Consider the following 15,522-nt stretch of genomic DNA (forward strand, 5'->3'; position numbering starts at 1 on the left):
AAAAAAAAGTAAACACATTCACCAGCTACTAACTTCTCAGTTTTTGTCAGATTTAAAGCAAAAATAAGGAAAAGGACATGGAGCCTCTGGCGAGGTGGACTAATGACGAGACTCAGGCGCTTATCTCAGTGTGGTCAGAAGAGAAAATACAGCGCGGCCTGGAGGAATCGTTCAGAAATGAGAAAGTATACAGGGAAGTGTCAGGTAGGCTGGCAGCCATGGGGATGATTCGCTCTGGGAAGCAGTGCAGGGAGAAGATTAAGAAGCTTAAACAAGAATACAATAGAATAAAACAGCAGGTTGAGACAGACGGGGCCAACACACAGACCTTCAAGTGGTACGACCAAATGGAGACTGCCATGAGTGAAAAGCCAGCTATGACACACATTACACAACTTGGCAACTCAGACATGGAAACAGGTAAGCAACCATAAATTCACCTTAGTTTATTGTTCAATCAGGTTTTTATCAGAAATAAAATATGTCAGGGACCATGTACAGACAAACACACGTGTCAAACTGTTAAAGTTTGCATTCACCTAGCTGCAGTTTATCAATAGGTAAACACAAACAGTAGAAAACACACTACATGCAATGTAAAATGAGTCTTATGATTATTTTTTCATCGTCCATCCAATAAAAACACCTCACTTGTCAAGGGTGTCTTGTGCAGATGTATTAAAATATAAAGAATAAAGGCAAATTAATATTTTAATCTGTTTCAATGCTCTTTTTCTGCAGTATACACTGGTACCAGCTGCACTTTCTCGCTTTCTCTTTTATACGTTGTCTTATGCAAAACATTTACACCACCAGTTGGGTTCTTTGAATTTTTTTTTTTTTTTTTAAATCAATCAATCAATTTTATTTATAAAATCCAATATCACAAATCACAGTTTGCCTCACAGGGCTTTACAGCATACAACATCCCCCTGTCCTTAGGACACTCACAGCGGATAAAAAACCCCCTTTAACGGGGGAAAAAAAACAGTAGAAACCTCAGGAAGAGCAACTGAGGAGGGATCCCTCTTCCAGGACGGACAGACGTGCAATAGATGTCGTACAGAACAGATCAACATGATAAATTAACAGTAATCCGTATGACACAATGAGACAGAAACAGAGACAGAGACAGAGAGAGATGCAGGATAGACGGTAATGACAGTAGCTTACAACAACATTAATGAAAGTAATAATATTATAATTAAAATTACAGCTATTGTGGTACAATATGTTGAAAGTATATATTAATATATGATAGTATACATATGTGCCAATAATCATATGTGTATAATAACAGTAGAAGTATGACTAATGATAACAGCAGCAGCAGGAGGCATCTGGCAGGACCATGGCCAGTATAAGTGAATCATTTATACGACCAGTAGTTTATTAATGACTGGCATTCATTATTACTTTGAAGTTGTTTTTTAGACTAAACAAGATGAGGCAGAAGCATGTGACTCAGTGATGACTGATACCTTTTCAACAGTCATGGGCTGGCTTGGTTTGGTTTGGCTTGGCTTGGCTTGGCTTGGTTTGGGCCCTCAGCCCAACACAGCAGGGTCTTGTATTTCCATTACAACAGGGCTACCTTCTTGAAGGTGCATCTTAAATTGATGATGTCTCATCTTAAGTGGTCAGTGCGAGGTCACTGCTACCCACTTGTGGGCGGGTGGCCCGGCCTTTGGACCCACTTTTGAGAAAGGTCCATCTCCGGTGCGGCTTGGCGTGGCACACTCCGTCTTAACTGACAATGGAAACACAAATCAGCGTGGCCTGGCTTTACTTGGCGCGGCCAAGAGTGACAATGGAAAAAGGGTTTGAGTGTTGTATTTTTTTAAGGCAGACCCTGCACTCAGTCAAAAGCTCCATAAAGTCTTTCGATGGATACAGTGTGAGCAAAAATAGGTTAATTGACAGAGATGAAATGCTGTTTAGAATTCCTCCCGTTTCCACCAAAAACTTATGGTATAGTATGGTAAGTGACCTCTTGGACGTGTACCTAGATCTGTCCACCACAGACAGTACCCTTAAACTGAGGTGGGGTTGTTGTCACTCACTGCTCTGTCCAGCTCTCCTTTGCATTTCCTTATCAGAGGCAATACAGGGGTCCATGTCATTGATCCGACAGCCCATTAGTCCGACATCTCATTAGTCCAACCGTCCGCGGTGCTGAACGGCTCCCGGCGGGCGTATTTCTACCTTGATGGTGCGCCACAACCGGCTCTGGGTCAGCTGGGAAAGGCTTGAGGCGGAGCAGGCTCACAGCTTATGTGTTTGTCACTTTCTTTTTCATTTTAACCCACACCATGATGTTTTCCTAACCCTAACCAAGTGGTTTTTGTGCCTAAACCTAACCAGACCTTAACCACAGGGCATCATGATGATTTCGGAACGGACTTCGGAACAATGAGTTTAATATGGTGGGAACAATGGAATGTCGGACCAATGGGCAGTTCCCGTAATACAGAGGGATGTCTGCACCTCTTTTATCGTCAATGGAACAGGGTCACGCACTGACATTTTTAGAACAAAAAAGAACAGGCTGGAGTGAGAGTCTCTCAGTAGGATATTTAAAAATAGCATGTTTGTGCATTGAGTCCTTTTCAAGCAAGAACAATGGTGTTGTGGTGCCCAAGCGCCCTGGAAGGACGCTCTACTTTGTTTTTTCTCCAAGGGAGGATTAGAATATATGTTGATTAACATTCACATACATCTTTTAAATGCTTAAAACATCCTTTTATTTTATAGTCATGGTTAGTTTTCTATTGACCCTCATGCTCAGAACCCCACCAGAGGGGTGATGAAAATTAGACGGTTCTGTTGGTACCATCCACAACTTAACACAGTGGGAACGGAAAAATAACCGCTGAGTACTGAACTGAACTGAACCGAACTGGACTGCTTGGTGCAAACGAGGCATACTAAAGTGGTTGTAGAACACCACCTTCACTTGTGAAGTCACTACATCAATTCTTCTTAAATGCATTGCCTTCTAAAAATGTACACAGCTTATCTACTGTCATGACTTGATCTATTGCTTCCACAGACGCGTCCTTGGGCCATTGGTCAAATAAAGAGGTCCAGGCATTGTTGAGACTTTGGGCAAACCCCACTGTTCAAGAAGAGCTTCTCCTCAACACGAGGAATAATGAAATTTATGCTGGCATCAGTGCTAAACTAGCATCGCTCGGATTCAACAAGGAGCCAAAGCAGTGCCGGGAGAAAATCAAAAAACTGAAGCAGGAGTACAAGAGAATCCAAACCGGTGAATACAAGATTGGAAGCCACAGCTCCCATAAAAGTGTATGGTTTGCCATCATCGATGAAGTCCTCAGTCCCAAGGCTGCAGCAGCGAGGCGTTCAGGAACAACAGAGGCCTCCTTCACAGAGCCCTCACTGCTCAGTCCCTCACCGTCTGCCCTGGATGTGGATGCTGATGGTAAGAAGAAAAGTCTAGATAGATTATTTTCTGTTTTGCTTGCATATTTTTGATGTATGCAATTTCAGACAAGCTACAGCAGGTGTTGCTAGAGAACACATGGGAACATGGGAAGTTTGATGTGTTGGACACATAATACATTGCAGGAACAGCTTTTTTTTATGGGAACTTTTTACCAGCCTCAGCTCTCTTCTTTTTCTATATTACATGTTGTTATATACTTTGCCAGACCAGAGAAGCCTTCAGAGGCATCGTCGGGGTGGTTTCGATCTCTGAGTTATCTCACAGATACAAGAGCGTAGGTTAGTGTTAACATCAGGGGTAGGGACACATATGAAACGGGGGGCTTGGGGTTTATCAAACATTTTAAATGATGTATTCTGGTGAATTTTTAAAGCATCCATTAATTTAGTCACAATAAAAGTCCCCTGCTACTTCAATGTTCAGGGTTTATGGAGTTTGAATCTGCTATGTTCGAAAAACGCCGGGCAACTGGGGCAAGTAAAACAAATGTTAAAATTGGATCCTTAAAATCCAGGGAAAAGTTTTGAAATTTTGTCCGTGGAAATGTAGGGGAACCCTGCATGATTATCTTATTAGTCAGTGCTTAATTTGAGCCGGAACGTACTGGAACGCACACCAGGATCTTTTCAGAAAAGGCCCTGGTGCGTTCCGGAACTAATTTGCATGGGTCTAGAACTTTTCACATATAAAAACTACATACAGTATTGGCTGATGTCACTAGTGTTGCAGAGTGGAGTACCGTAGTACTACGATGCCTCACATACCACGACTGTGGGATAGGTTCAAAGTCCAATCGCAAGAGGGTGAGTGTCCATGCGCCGTCCAGTAATGACGCACGCTGGCCACCTGGCACTCAATATGCTGCTGTAGTGGTTTGTTTTCCAGACGTGAGTATCTTTGAGCTATTATTTATTTCTTTTTACTTGTCGGCAGTGATTTGTTTTCCACAGAGCTCTACGTGCGAGCATTTTACTCGCATTTGCGTCTAAAAATAGTTTTGTGCAAGCAAAATAAATCATTCAGCACGCTGTGCGAGTACAGATTTCAACTAGCAGCAGAAACGAAAGGCGAATCCTGCCAGTTGTGGGTTGAACGGGGGTCACAGACAGGAATACGGTGGTCAAATAGCCTATGGCAGCTCCGCGGCGCAAGATAACAACTTACCCGCAACAGAGAAGTCCGACTCCAGGTCCAGTAGCCTAATTTCCTCTTTCGTTGGCGCCATGACTGCCCAGTAGTACCTGGACGACCGAGCCGTGGCAGCACAGAGGTATGTGGTGTGTCAGAGGAGAAACGAGCCACTTCACATTTCTCTCTTTGTGGCAGGTAACGGTCCACAAACCTCACCGCACTTTAGGGACTGTTCTTTACTTATGAAGGGACTGTTCTTTACTTATGAAGGGACTTGTCAGGGGAGGAGGGTGGCTGGTTGATTTTTATTTTATTTATTTATTTTATTTTGATCCCCCCTATGTTAATCACTCATTGATGCTGTTTTTGTATGAATAAGTCAGTAAGTAATTTATTCCATTGAAATATCATTGATGTATTATAGAAAAGTGATTTATCTTTTTATAAATGACAAAAGGCACATCTGCCTCATTTTTGCTGTGGTATAGTGATACTACTAAGAACCGTGATACTTTCACTGGTGTCGTACCTTGGGTCCCAATTTTGGTACCGTGACAACACTAGATGTCACAACCATTCCATTCGGAGTCATGCAGTGAGGCAGTTCGGGTGCCGCTTTAAAAAGTGTTCCCCCACTTTTGGGAGTGGGGGAACACTGCTCTCTCAGAGGCCCAAAGTGTTCCCCTACTTCTAATTTTACAAATTAAGCACTGTTATTAGTCATTACATAATTAAAGAGGGCAAAGTGGTGATGCAGTGGTCGTATTGTCACGTCACAGCAAGAGGATTGCTGGTTCAAACCCGGGATGGGGGAGCCCTTCTGTGCGGAGTCTGCATGCTCTCCCTGTGTCAGCGTGGGTTTTCTCAGGGTACTCCGGCTTCCTCCAACAGTCCAAAGACATGCAGGTTAATTGGTGACTCTAAATATTCCGTAGGTGTGAATGTGAGTGTGAATGGTTGTCTGTCTTTATGTGTCAGCCCTGTGATAGTCTGGTGACCTTTCCATGGTGTACCCCGCCTCTCACCCAGTGTCAGCTGGGATAGGCTTCAGCAGTTATGGAAAATGAATGAATGAATGAATCTTCTGTTTACCTTTCCTTTTGTTTGCTTTTTGTACCTTCACAGATGAACCCCAGTGGTTCCCTGATGAAGTCCAAGTGCTGATGACCCTCTGGGCTCAACCAAACATTCAGAAACAGCTTCTCACCTCAGCAACAAGCAATCAAGTCTTCATGTACCTCAGCAGTGAACTGGCACTGGTGGGGTTTAACAAGACACCACAGCAGTGCAGTCTTAAAGTGGATAAACTTAAAGAGGAGTACAGAAGAATGAAGAAAGCAGAACCATGTGGGGAAGTTAGAAACGACTGGTTTGCTATCTTGGATAGTGTCCTTGGCCCCAGGGGAGAGACTTTTACAGAGGTGGATTCATCTGCTGTGTTGACAAAAGCTAAATCACCAGAACACCAGCCAACAAATGGTCTGTTCAAAACCCAGTGACAAAACAGGTTTATCTGTAACTTTGAGAGCTTTCACTGTATTAACTGTGTTGCTATGCTTTCAACAGATATGTCACCGGCTATTTGGACATCAGATGAAATCAAAGTGCTGGTCACCCGATGGGCAAAGGAGAGTACCCAGAAACAGCTTCGATCAGCTCACAGAAATGAAAGAGTGTTTGCTGAGTTAAGCGCCGAGCTGGCCACTTACGGCTTCGATAAGACCTCCAGACAATGCAGGACAAAAATAAAAACGTTGAAACACCAGTACAGACTGGTAAAGGAACAGAAGGACCTTAAAAAGCAGAAAAGCAGGTGGTTCATCATTCTGGATAAAGTCCTTAGCCGTGAAGCAGAAGCTGAAGATGTGGATTCAGCCCCCACGTTTGTGCAGACATCACAGCAAGACCTTCCTGAAACAGAGGAAGACTCAGGTAAATAAGCTACTGTTGTACTTCACTGTGGCTTACGACTGTGAGTCTCTGCATCCACTGGGTTAAAGTTGGTGGTTTTGCATGGTTCTAGTTCATTGTTAGCATTTTCTTGGCAATCACTAGGAGTATCCTCAGTGTATACCTCTTATCCTTGCTATATCTATCTTTAGGTATAACTCCTAACAGAAATATCAGTGTCTAGCGGGACATCTATCTTGATGATTTTGTCACTGTCTTTCTTAACGCTTCCCCAAAACCCCTGAATTATTGGGCAGTCCCAAAAATATGTGTGTTATCCCCAGTTTTTCCACAATTTCTCCAACACAGTGCCGCTGAGGTTTATTTCATATATGATGAGATGATGAGGGGAAAATATCTGATTTTTATTTTCCAGTCAGACTCTTTCCATTATTGACTATTGATTCCTTGATGACAGTTTGCTCACAGATATCTATATTTCCTGTCATTTTAGATAGTGTCATTACATGCCTTCCTGTCCCATTTTCAGGTTGCCGCTTGTCCTTGTCTTCATTGTGTCTCCTGGTTCCAGCCCTGCGTCTGATATGTGCCTTTGCCTGGCAAGTGGTGCAGTGCTGTAATGTGCCACATTATGGAAAGGTGGAGGAGCTGGTGAGGCTGGTGACAGAGCTGGCTCCAGAGTTGCTGACGCCCAAAGAGAAAGTGCAGCTCCTGCTCAGACTGAGGGCGAGAGTAAGACACATCAAACATCACAAGACACCCAAAACTGACTTACCGAGCGCTTGCTTTATAACAATATACAAGTGGCGTCTCTTTCAGATGGTGTTGGAATTGTGTCGCAGTGAGAGCACAGCCCACCTGCTGAATGTTCAGCCTCACCTGGAGGTCATTCAAAACCTCGCCATGGTCTCCACCTGTGATCAGCAGGTACGTTTTCAGGAATACTGAGCTGAAACCAGCATAGAGCTACAGAGCGGTGAGTTGGTTCTCAGTTGGATCTGCAGCAAAAACACAGCTTTCATATGACAAAGTCTCAGCTGATCCACTGTTAATATCAAGAATATTTTGCAGTGGAGCTTTAAATGGAAATATTTCTTCAATTAGGCGTGAACTTTTCCCGTCTCCCTGCCCTGCTGTTGTCACATGTTAGGACAAGCTCCTCTGTTGTTCCTGCAGGAGACAGAAGGGAAAGGTTGCTGAACTTTGTGAGGTCAAAGGCTGAATCTTCAAAGTCCAAATTAAGTAGCATTCCCCTTTTATCCCTTTAAGTCCTTTGAAAGATCATTAGGAACATCAGCTATGGGTCTGCACCTCCCTTTGCTCGAGGCAATCATCTCCTTCCATCTAACGCTCAGGATGGACCCCATGCCTCCGTCATTCCCTTGGGATTTCAGTCCAGGCAGATTTCTCCTTGATGTTTAATTGATGTTTCCTTGAGTCGCTTTTAAGTGAAGATGCAGGAAGAGACAATACTGCTGAGCCATTTTGACAGTTCTTAATTTATTTTCTTGTGTTACTGAATGTTCAAATTCAGGACTCTTTATTTTAATTTAGGCGACTCTACAAGTGGCGCCCTACATCATGCTTTTGTACCTGGTAGGTGGCCTGTGCAGCCACTCTCTTCCCGCTGTTACAGACACCAGCAGGCTCCTCTACTTCTCTTAACTTAGTAAGAGTTGATGTATTTAGTTTGCTGGTCTGTCAGCTATTAATTAGTCTGACTCACCAGATGTAGACTGTGGCTATAACCCTGCCATTGGGGCAAACATTCTCCCATTTGCGCATTACCATTTCCAAATTCCCTTTGCTATGGGCAACAACAATCACCTCAGAGCTAACAACCTACATGCTGAAAATGGCACATGTTGGTGAAGATTTAGATCATGCAATAAGGCATGCCTACTTTTTTGTTTGAAGTGAATTGTTAAAAAGATCTACAACGAAAAAACAACTTGTGAACGCACCTTGGAAAAGCACAGACTCTGTCTCACAGGAATCTGGTGTCTGATATTGATTCGTTTTGTGACACAGCCAGCCGGAGTTGGTGTGCCACACGTATTTAACTCTGGCAGCGGCGTGCACCAGTGACACTGACTTCACTAATGTACCAATTTGTTCCACTTCACATGAGCTTCTGTGATATTCCAGCTCCTCCAGAACAAAAGTATAGTCAAGCTTCAACTCAATGTGCAACAGTTGAATCACACAGTGACACATGACTTTTAATGTATAATAGGTGATTCTAGAGTACAAGATACAGCTACAAGATCAAGACAAGTACAAGATCAGCTCTCATACAAATACACATATGATGAAAAACAATATTAGACTGATGATTTTCCTTACAGCTGACATCTCTGTGTTTTGGCATGAAGCAGTGATGCTAATTTAAATGAACCTTGGAATTAACAATGCATCTTGTTGATTGGTCAAAAGGGACATTAAGTCATTCTTTTGAAATAAACATATTCATTGTTACCTTATTTTTGTTTGTTTGCTTTTGACACTTCACAGGAGTTGGAGGAGTTGGAAAATTCAAAGTCAAACTTTGTGGATGTTGTTCACATCCTGCTGGAGGATACTGAGGAGAGAGAGATGTTTTTCAAGGTCAGATATTCACTAACACTATCGCCATAACTGAAGCTGTGTCTGATGATGGGCTGTTTAATTGATACTGACTTGTGCTGTAGTATTGATACTTGTGTCAGTCATTATTAAGATGGATGTAATGAGTCAGGTAGCTCCGATCTTACCCATAACACACAAGCAAGATAAAGTCACAAAAAATATGTATGTAGGGTCCTACAGGAAGCAAATTGGGGTGTCTGCGTCATTATATTCAAACATATCCGTTTCCATCCATCCAGGCTAAAACACCAGCCCAAAGTTTTCAAACTGAAACAGGGTCAGCAGCATTTCCAGAGTTCTCTGTTTTAGGACTAGTAGCGTGGACGCTAGGTGTAACCGTAGCAATAGTTTTGCTTTAAAAATGTAATAGTGTGGATGTAGCATAAAAACTGCTGTGTGTGTTTTTTTTCCCAGGAGGTCTTCCCCATCCACTATGGCCAGGAGTACGAAGCCACGCTGCACACATTAGTATGGAAGTTCATCTCCAGAGTGGATAATCTTTTGCCTGTACCGGATATTAAACAGGTACTGAACATTTTTAAATGATAAACAGTAGGTCTACCCCCTAATAGTTGACCAAACGTTAGTCGACCAGAAAGGTCATTAGTCAGCAAGATGTCATTGGTCGCTTAGTCGCAGGAAAAACAAACCAATAAACAAAAAATAACAACGTGAAACAGCATCTTGTCAAAATAAATCAAAACCTTTATGACTGGACCATGTGGGAATTTAATTTGAAAGGACAGACAGGAAGTGTCCACACTCAGCAGTCAGACAGGAGTCATGTTAATTTCTGGTACCTGCGGTTATTCCACAGGCTAGTTAATAACATGTCGGGCAGGAAATCCAAAGTGTGGGATCATTTTGAGAAGGTGAAGGACGAACCCAAGGTGATATGTAAACTCATCTTCATTGGTCGACTACAAACATGACGTATCATCTGAAACATGGAAGTAGCTACATGCCCATTAGCCACTTAGCACAATCATTACTGCTTTGCAGACAGCGTCATTAACAGGCGGCTCGCTCAGTGTGTGACGTGCACTTGTAGATAAAATATAGGCGTATATCACTTTTTTTTATCGGAGAATACGCTGAATACATAAATGTAAGATTTGATCACACAACAGGTTTTAGTCAAAGTAACTGTTATGAAGCAAGATACTAAATAAAGAACCAAGAAATGATTGAATATGTTGTTTAAACATGGTCTTTTTGTCACCTGTGCAGCACATGTTTATGATGTGTTTTGCATACATGTTACAGACCGCAGAGTGGCTCAGCACTGCCCCCTCTGTCATGGAGGAATGTGGACAGCTGGCTTTGGAACCAGAGCAGCTGAAGGTGCTGCTGCACTTCCACCAGCAACAGTCAGGAGGCGCAGACAAACGTAAGTCGCCTTTTACAGTGTTAAATAAAAACAACTAAATACACTCAGCTGCCCTAAACCAACCAGTTATTCTCAATGTTAAGATTTCTTGGAACATTTACTGACTTCAAATGTGATGGCAGAGTTTACATTTCGAGTGATATTTTATATATTTGAAACTTATGAGTCTGTAATATCACAGCAGTGGGATGTTGATATGTTAGTCAACAGTCAGGCGTCGGTCAATGTCAGGCCATCAGTGAGCGTCTGTCGCCTTAGTTTTTGCAGTGTGAACTGCACCATTGGCAGCAGAGGTGGGGGACTCAAGTCACATGACTTGACTTGAGCCCAGCTTGAGTTGCAAACTTGAGTACTTGAGACTTGCTTGATTAACACTGATGAAATACTCGACTTGACTTTGACATGGTATTCATGACTTGAAAGGACTTGACTTTTTTAATTTAATATTTTGATTTTTCTAGATATTGATAAGTGAGGTTTTGAGCAGGAGAGGAAGTATTTAAATCCTTCACTCGTAAAAGTAACTAATAATACTAAATGATTTTTACCACAGTAACTTGGGACTTGCTCAAGATTTGGAGGTTATGACTTGATTGGAGATTATGACTTATGACTTGCACATGTGTGACTTACTCCCACCTCTGCTAGTCAGCCCTGTCAGCTTTTTTTGGCTGATTCAGCATTTTGAATTGATGTTGGAGATGGTGGAGCCTAAAGATCAGAACAAACTTGTTTTATTAGTAAGGCTATTTTGTGTTGTTGTGTCTTCAGTTTGTCCTGTCGGTTTTTTCGTTTTCCCTTTTTAAAAAAAAAAAAATTTTTTTACAAATACAGAGTACTGCCCCCTGCTGGTATGGAGAGGTACTTCCTCTCATGTTGGCGCAGAACGTATGTGCTAGTTGGCCGTTGCCTGTAGTCTTTGCGGTGTGTTCATGTACAACTTTTTGGTCGAGGCAACAGTCTGCGTGTCACTGCTAGTTCTTTAAAGTACACCTCAACATTATTGCGTGTTTGCAGCTAACTCTTGATTCTAATTGGTTTCCTGTCTCTCCTCACAGGACACTCTCAAACTCAGGAAATGTTTTTGCCAAGACTGTCTCTTCCTCACAAACCAAAGTTGTTGCAGCTCACTTCAGAGCAACAGGAAGTGTCCTTAGGTGATGTGGATGAAGAAGAGTTTGATTATGGCGAGGATGAGGAGGCTGTTGAGGAAAACCAAACGGGTGATAAACCGACTCTGGAGGACTATAGCGAAGGAGGTGAAGACCTAAAGTTCAAAGAAGAACAGGAGGATGACCGGACAGCTGCAGAGTGCTCAAGTATGGCCGTATCCAGTTATGGACACCATTGAAAATAATTGCTTCCTCATTGAATTTCCATATTCATATTATGTACATTTGTTTATATAACTCTAGTAGTAATTTAAAGATTGGGAAAATTAGGGAACTTGGAAAAATCTGTAATCTAAATCTCCTCATTATTTTGTCTCTTTCAGATTTAAACAGTCATATGCCTTTAAGACTGCACACCTGCTCTTTGTGTCTCTACTCCGACAGCCATGTGTCAGGTCTTCTGCAGCACATCAGACAGGCGCATCAGGAACCCAACCGACTTCAGTCTAAAGAACCCACGACAGCCAATGAGATGAGGAGCACAACAAACACTTGTGAGTATTGTGGGAAGGTCTTCAAGGATGTGTCAACCCTGAACAGCCACAGAAAAACACACACACTGCCATTCCAATGCGACAAGTGCGGGAAAAAGTACTACTCCAAAGCATCTCTGGATGTGCACCGCCGGATTCACACGGGCGAGACGCCATATTTGTGTTCGCACTGTGGCCGGGGCTTCAGATCCTCATACAGCCTTGGTTGGCACGTTCGCATACACACGGGAGACCGACGCTACAAATGTCAGATTTGTGGGAAGACTTCAATCCAGCACCTGGCGAGACACATGCGGATGCACAGAGGAGAAAAGAACTATCTGTGTACAGAATGCGGGAAGGCGTTTCTCTCCTCCGGAGAGTTAAGGCTCCACATGAGGCTTCACACAGGGGAGCGTCCGTACACGTGCAAACACTGTGGGAATGGTTTCATAGCAAAGTGCCTGTTGACAGTTCATATGCGCAAACATACTGGAGAGACTCCGTACAAGTGTTTACTGTGTCCGAAATCCTTTCAGACTTTGTACGCACAGAAAAAGCACATGAGGATCCACTCAAACAAGAAGTCCTTCCAGTGTTTGAAGTGTGGCAAAATATTCAGGCAAGAAGAAACTTTTAAAATGCATGCTGAAACACACAATTGAAAGTAGTAGCTGGTGTTTAATGTAAGAAGTGTAAAATAATTGTTTGTCATAATGATTTAAACCACTGGTTCCCATCTGGTCCAGCCACGGGGTCCAGATTTCTCCTTAGTCATTAGTTCAAGGTCCACACGGTTTGATATATTCAGCATCATACTTGCGTTTGGCCATGTTGTCGAGGTATTTTGCTGTCTCTGTTAAGCAGTCAGCCATTCGTCACTCATTCTACAGCAGGAAATGGCACTTCAAAATATAAGCAATGTGCTGGAAAGTCACTGTGTTTCAAAATAAAGTGTGTTTTTTACAAACTTGATTGATTTGTGAGTCACTTGTGGTCCATTCAGAATGGACCTGCGGCCTACTCTTGGATTGTGACCCACCAGTGGACTACCACTGGACTAAACAGTGCAACTTGCAGCTTGGCGGAGCAGTCTGATTTTTGAAATAATACCATCTCATCTATAAGCCAGTATTGAGTAACCCAGAGTTATTATCTTTTTTTTTCCAGTTCAGTTTAGTTTCAGTTTCCGAAGATGGTTTGCTTGTTTCAGTTTAGTTTTGATTGTTTTGGTTTAGATTTTAGTAGTGTCATTATTAGGTTTAGTTTTTTTAGTTATAAAATGGGGGGTATTTTCACACTTTGTGAAGGCAGTTGACTCACAGACATGTAGACATCATCCCAGTCTCAAGACACATACGCACCAGTGACTCCTCATGCTTTTTGTGATGACAAATATGACCAAATTGACAGACCAAAATTTAACACATTTCCTGTATGTTTTTGTTCTTAGTTTAGTTTTAGTTAAGTATATTTCAATCAGGAGAGACTCATTTTTATTAGCATGTGCACATGAGAGTGAAAATGTGAAAAGTCTTTGGCGTTAGACCCCTTCGAGATGGTGTGCTTTAAGGAGGGTGATGAATTCGGGGAAACACCCCAGGGTCTAGACGCTGGTGGTGGTAGCGGTGGTAAAAGAATATTGATTGACGAACACGCGAAGACATTGTCTGCGGTCATTTCGACTTGACCAGCAGACTTCACTACAAGCTGTAGAAACAGGTGTCTTGCTTTAAACCGGCCGCCTGCGATTTGAGAGGTTAAACCATCAGCCAGCTTGAGCCGAGCTCAGATGGCCAGTTCACACCGCTGCAACTTTTCTCTGCAACGTTCTAAAGCGGATTCATCTCATCGCGAATCTTTGGTCTGATCTGGGCTTTAAAGATCGCTGCTTGTTTATCTCCCCAAAATAAATGTGTATTGACACAGAAATGAACTACGCAACCACATATAATTGTATTTGTTCAGTTTATTTTACACCAGTATCACTAGAAGGAAGATGTTTACCTCTTACTATTCCTGTAGAATTCACCAAACATGCATAACTAAGGCATACCCAAAGTAAATTCCTAGTCCAATTACCTAGTCCAAGATAGCAATATCAAAGAAAATAAACAGTTTACAAATGTACATTCCAAACAATGTACTGAATGTGTAATGAAGAGTAAAAAAAAACAAATCAACAAAGACAGGAATAACACAACCTAAATTTTTACGAAAGACCCATTTCTTTTTCATTTATGCAATTTTTAAGGGTCTATACTGACAATAACTGGTTAAAAACCTCCTCTCCAGGCCAGAAGTTTCATTGGCTACAAGACCCATCAGCCATTGGACTAAGTGCTTGATATTGTCTGGCTCTGTAACCTGAGAAGAGAGGCAGGCCTTTCCTTTAACACAGGCTCTTGTTGGCTATTGTAGGCTGTGGAGAGGACAGGGAAGTGCCAAGTAGGTGTCAATCAGATAGTTGGAATTCTGCCACTAGTTTGGTATCATGTGGCATGTTTACATGTGAACTAGAAATATTATGGACAATACGTGGAGAAATATGATGTATGAAATGACGGTAGTCCATCTATATCTATGGTTGTTATAACGTGTTTGGACTAAATATTTTGCTGGATTTAGATCGTCTGGACCTTTATGAGGACTGTTTTTGTATCCACCTCCCCTCACATCTGAAATCTTGGCGTCATTTTTTATCAATTCCTCTCCTTCAACCAGCACGTTAAACACATCACCAAAACAGCCTTTTTTCACCTCAAGAACATCGCCCACCTCCGTCCATCCCTATTCTTTTTTTCTGATTCCGTCCCCATTTTTGGTCGCCCCTCTGTTGGGGTACCTAGCACACAGATCTGGTACTAAATGGTAGAGCTGTGAACACTGCAGTCTGTTGATTGGTTAATAGAGGACGGTCACTCTGCTCAGGGCTGAGCTGTGGCTGGTTTTGAGGCTCATGTTGCCGCTGTTCATACTGTGGAGAGTTTTACATATATTAGTAAACTGTAACTATAAAATGAAAGGATGTTTTGCTGCCTCCTACAGCAGCTTGAGTCTGAGAAAAACTTACTTAACTCGCTGACTGCCGGCAACTTTTAAGGTGGAACATTTGTAATTGTAATGTTACTCAATTCATGATTCACACCTTAAATTTAACTGTGACAACTTACTTTAGCTTTTATATGACATATAATTTTAGTAATGAGTGGATCTTCAAGCATTTATATATATATGAATTTTGACCGTGTAATGTGAACGGCATATATCCCAATCCTGGCGATGGAAACGCCAAGTGGACCTAGGGTCTAGGCACCATGTCTGAAGGATTACTTTTGGTTCCAAATG

At 42.3% G+C, this 15,522-nt stretch overlaps 1 protein-coding gene across 3 annotated transcripts in view; it reads left to right on the forward strand.

Moving 5' to 3' along the window:
* The window catches only part of LOC125883072 (uncharacterized), a 30,526-nt gene continuing 15,004 nt past the window's right edge, over positions 1 to 15,522 (forward strand). Inside the window, exons 1-11 of one of the 3 annotated variants that reach the window (XR_007448450.1) lie at positions 1 to 420; positions 3,053 to 3,445; positions 5,726 to 6,079; positions 6,167 to 6,532; positions 7,041 to 7,243; positions 7,331 to 7,438; positions 9,026 to 9,118; positions 9,554 to 9,664; positions 10,406 to 10,529; positions 11,588 to 11,848; positions 12,086 to 12,195. Coding sequence is in view for 2 of the 3 variants with exons in the window: in XM_049567195.1 (XP_049423152.1) it covers positions 78 to 420; positions 3,053 to 3,445; positions 5,726 to 6,079; positions 6,167 to 6,532; positions 7,041 to 7,243; positions 7,331 to 7,438; positions 9,026 to 9,118; positions 9,554 to 9,664; positions 10,406 to 10,529; positions 11,588 to 11,848; positions 12,025 to 12,839 (3,171 nt within the window). In the remaining variant the exon portion in view is untranslated. Of the gene's footprint in view, positions 421 to 3,052; positions 3,446 to 5,725; positions 6,080 to 6,166; positions 6,533 to 7,040; positions 7,244 to 7,330; positions 7,439 to 9,025; positions 9,119 to 9,553; positions 9,665 to 10,405; positions 10,530 to 11,587; positions 11,849 to 12,024; positions 13,316 to 15,522 lie in introns of those variants that run through there. The other 2 variants (XM_049567195.1, XM_049567196.1) reach the window with 2 other exon arrangements.

Source organism: Epinephelus fuscoguttatus, linkage group LG22 (assembly GCF_011397635.1).
Source record: "Epinephelus fuscoguttatus linkage group LG22, E.fuscoguttatus.final_Chr_v1".
Taxonomy (NCBI): Eukaryota; Metazoa; Chordata; class Actinopteri; order Perciformes; family Serranidae; genus Epinephelus; species Epinephelus fuscoguttatus.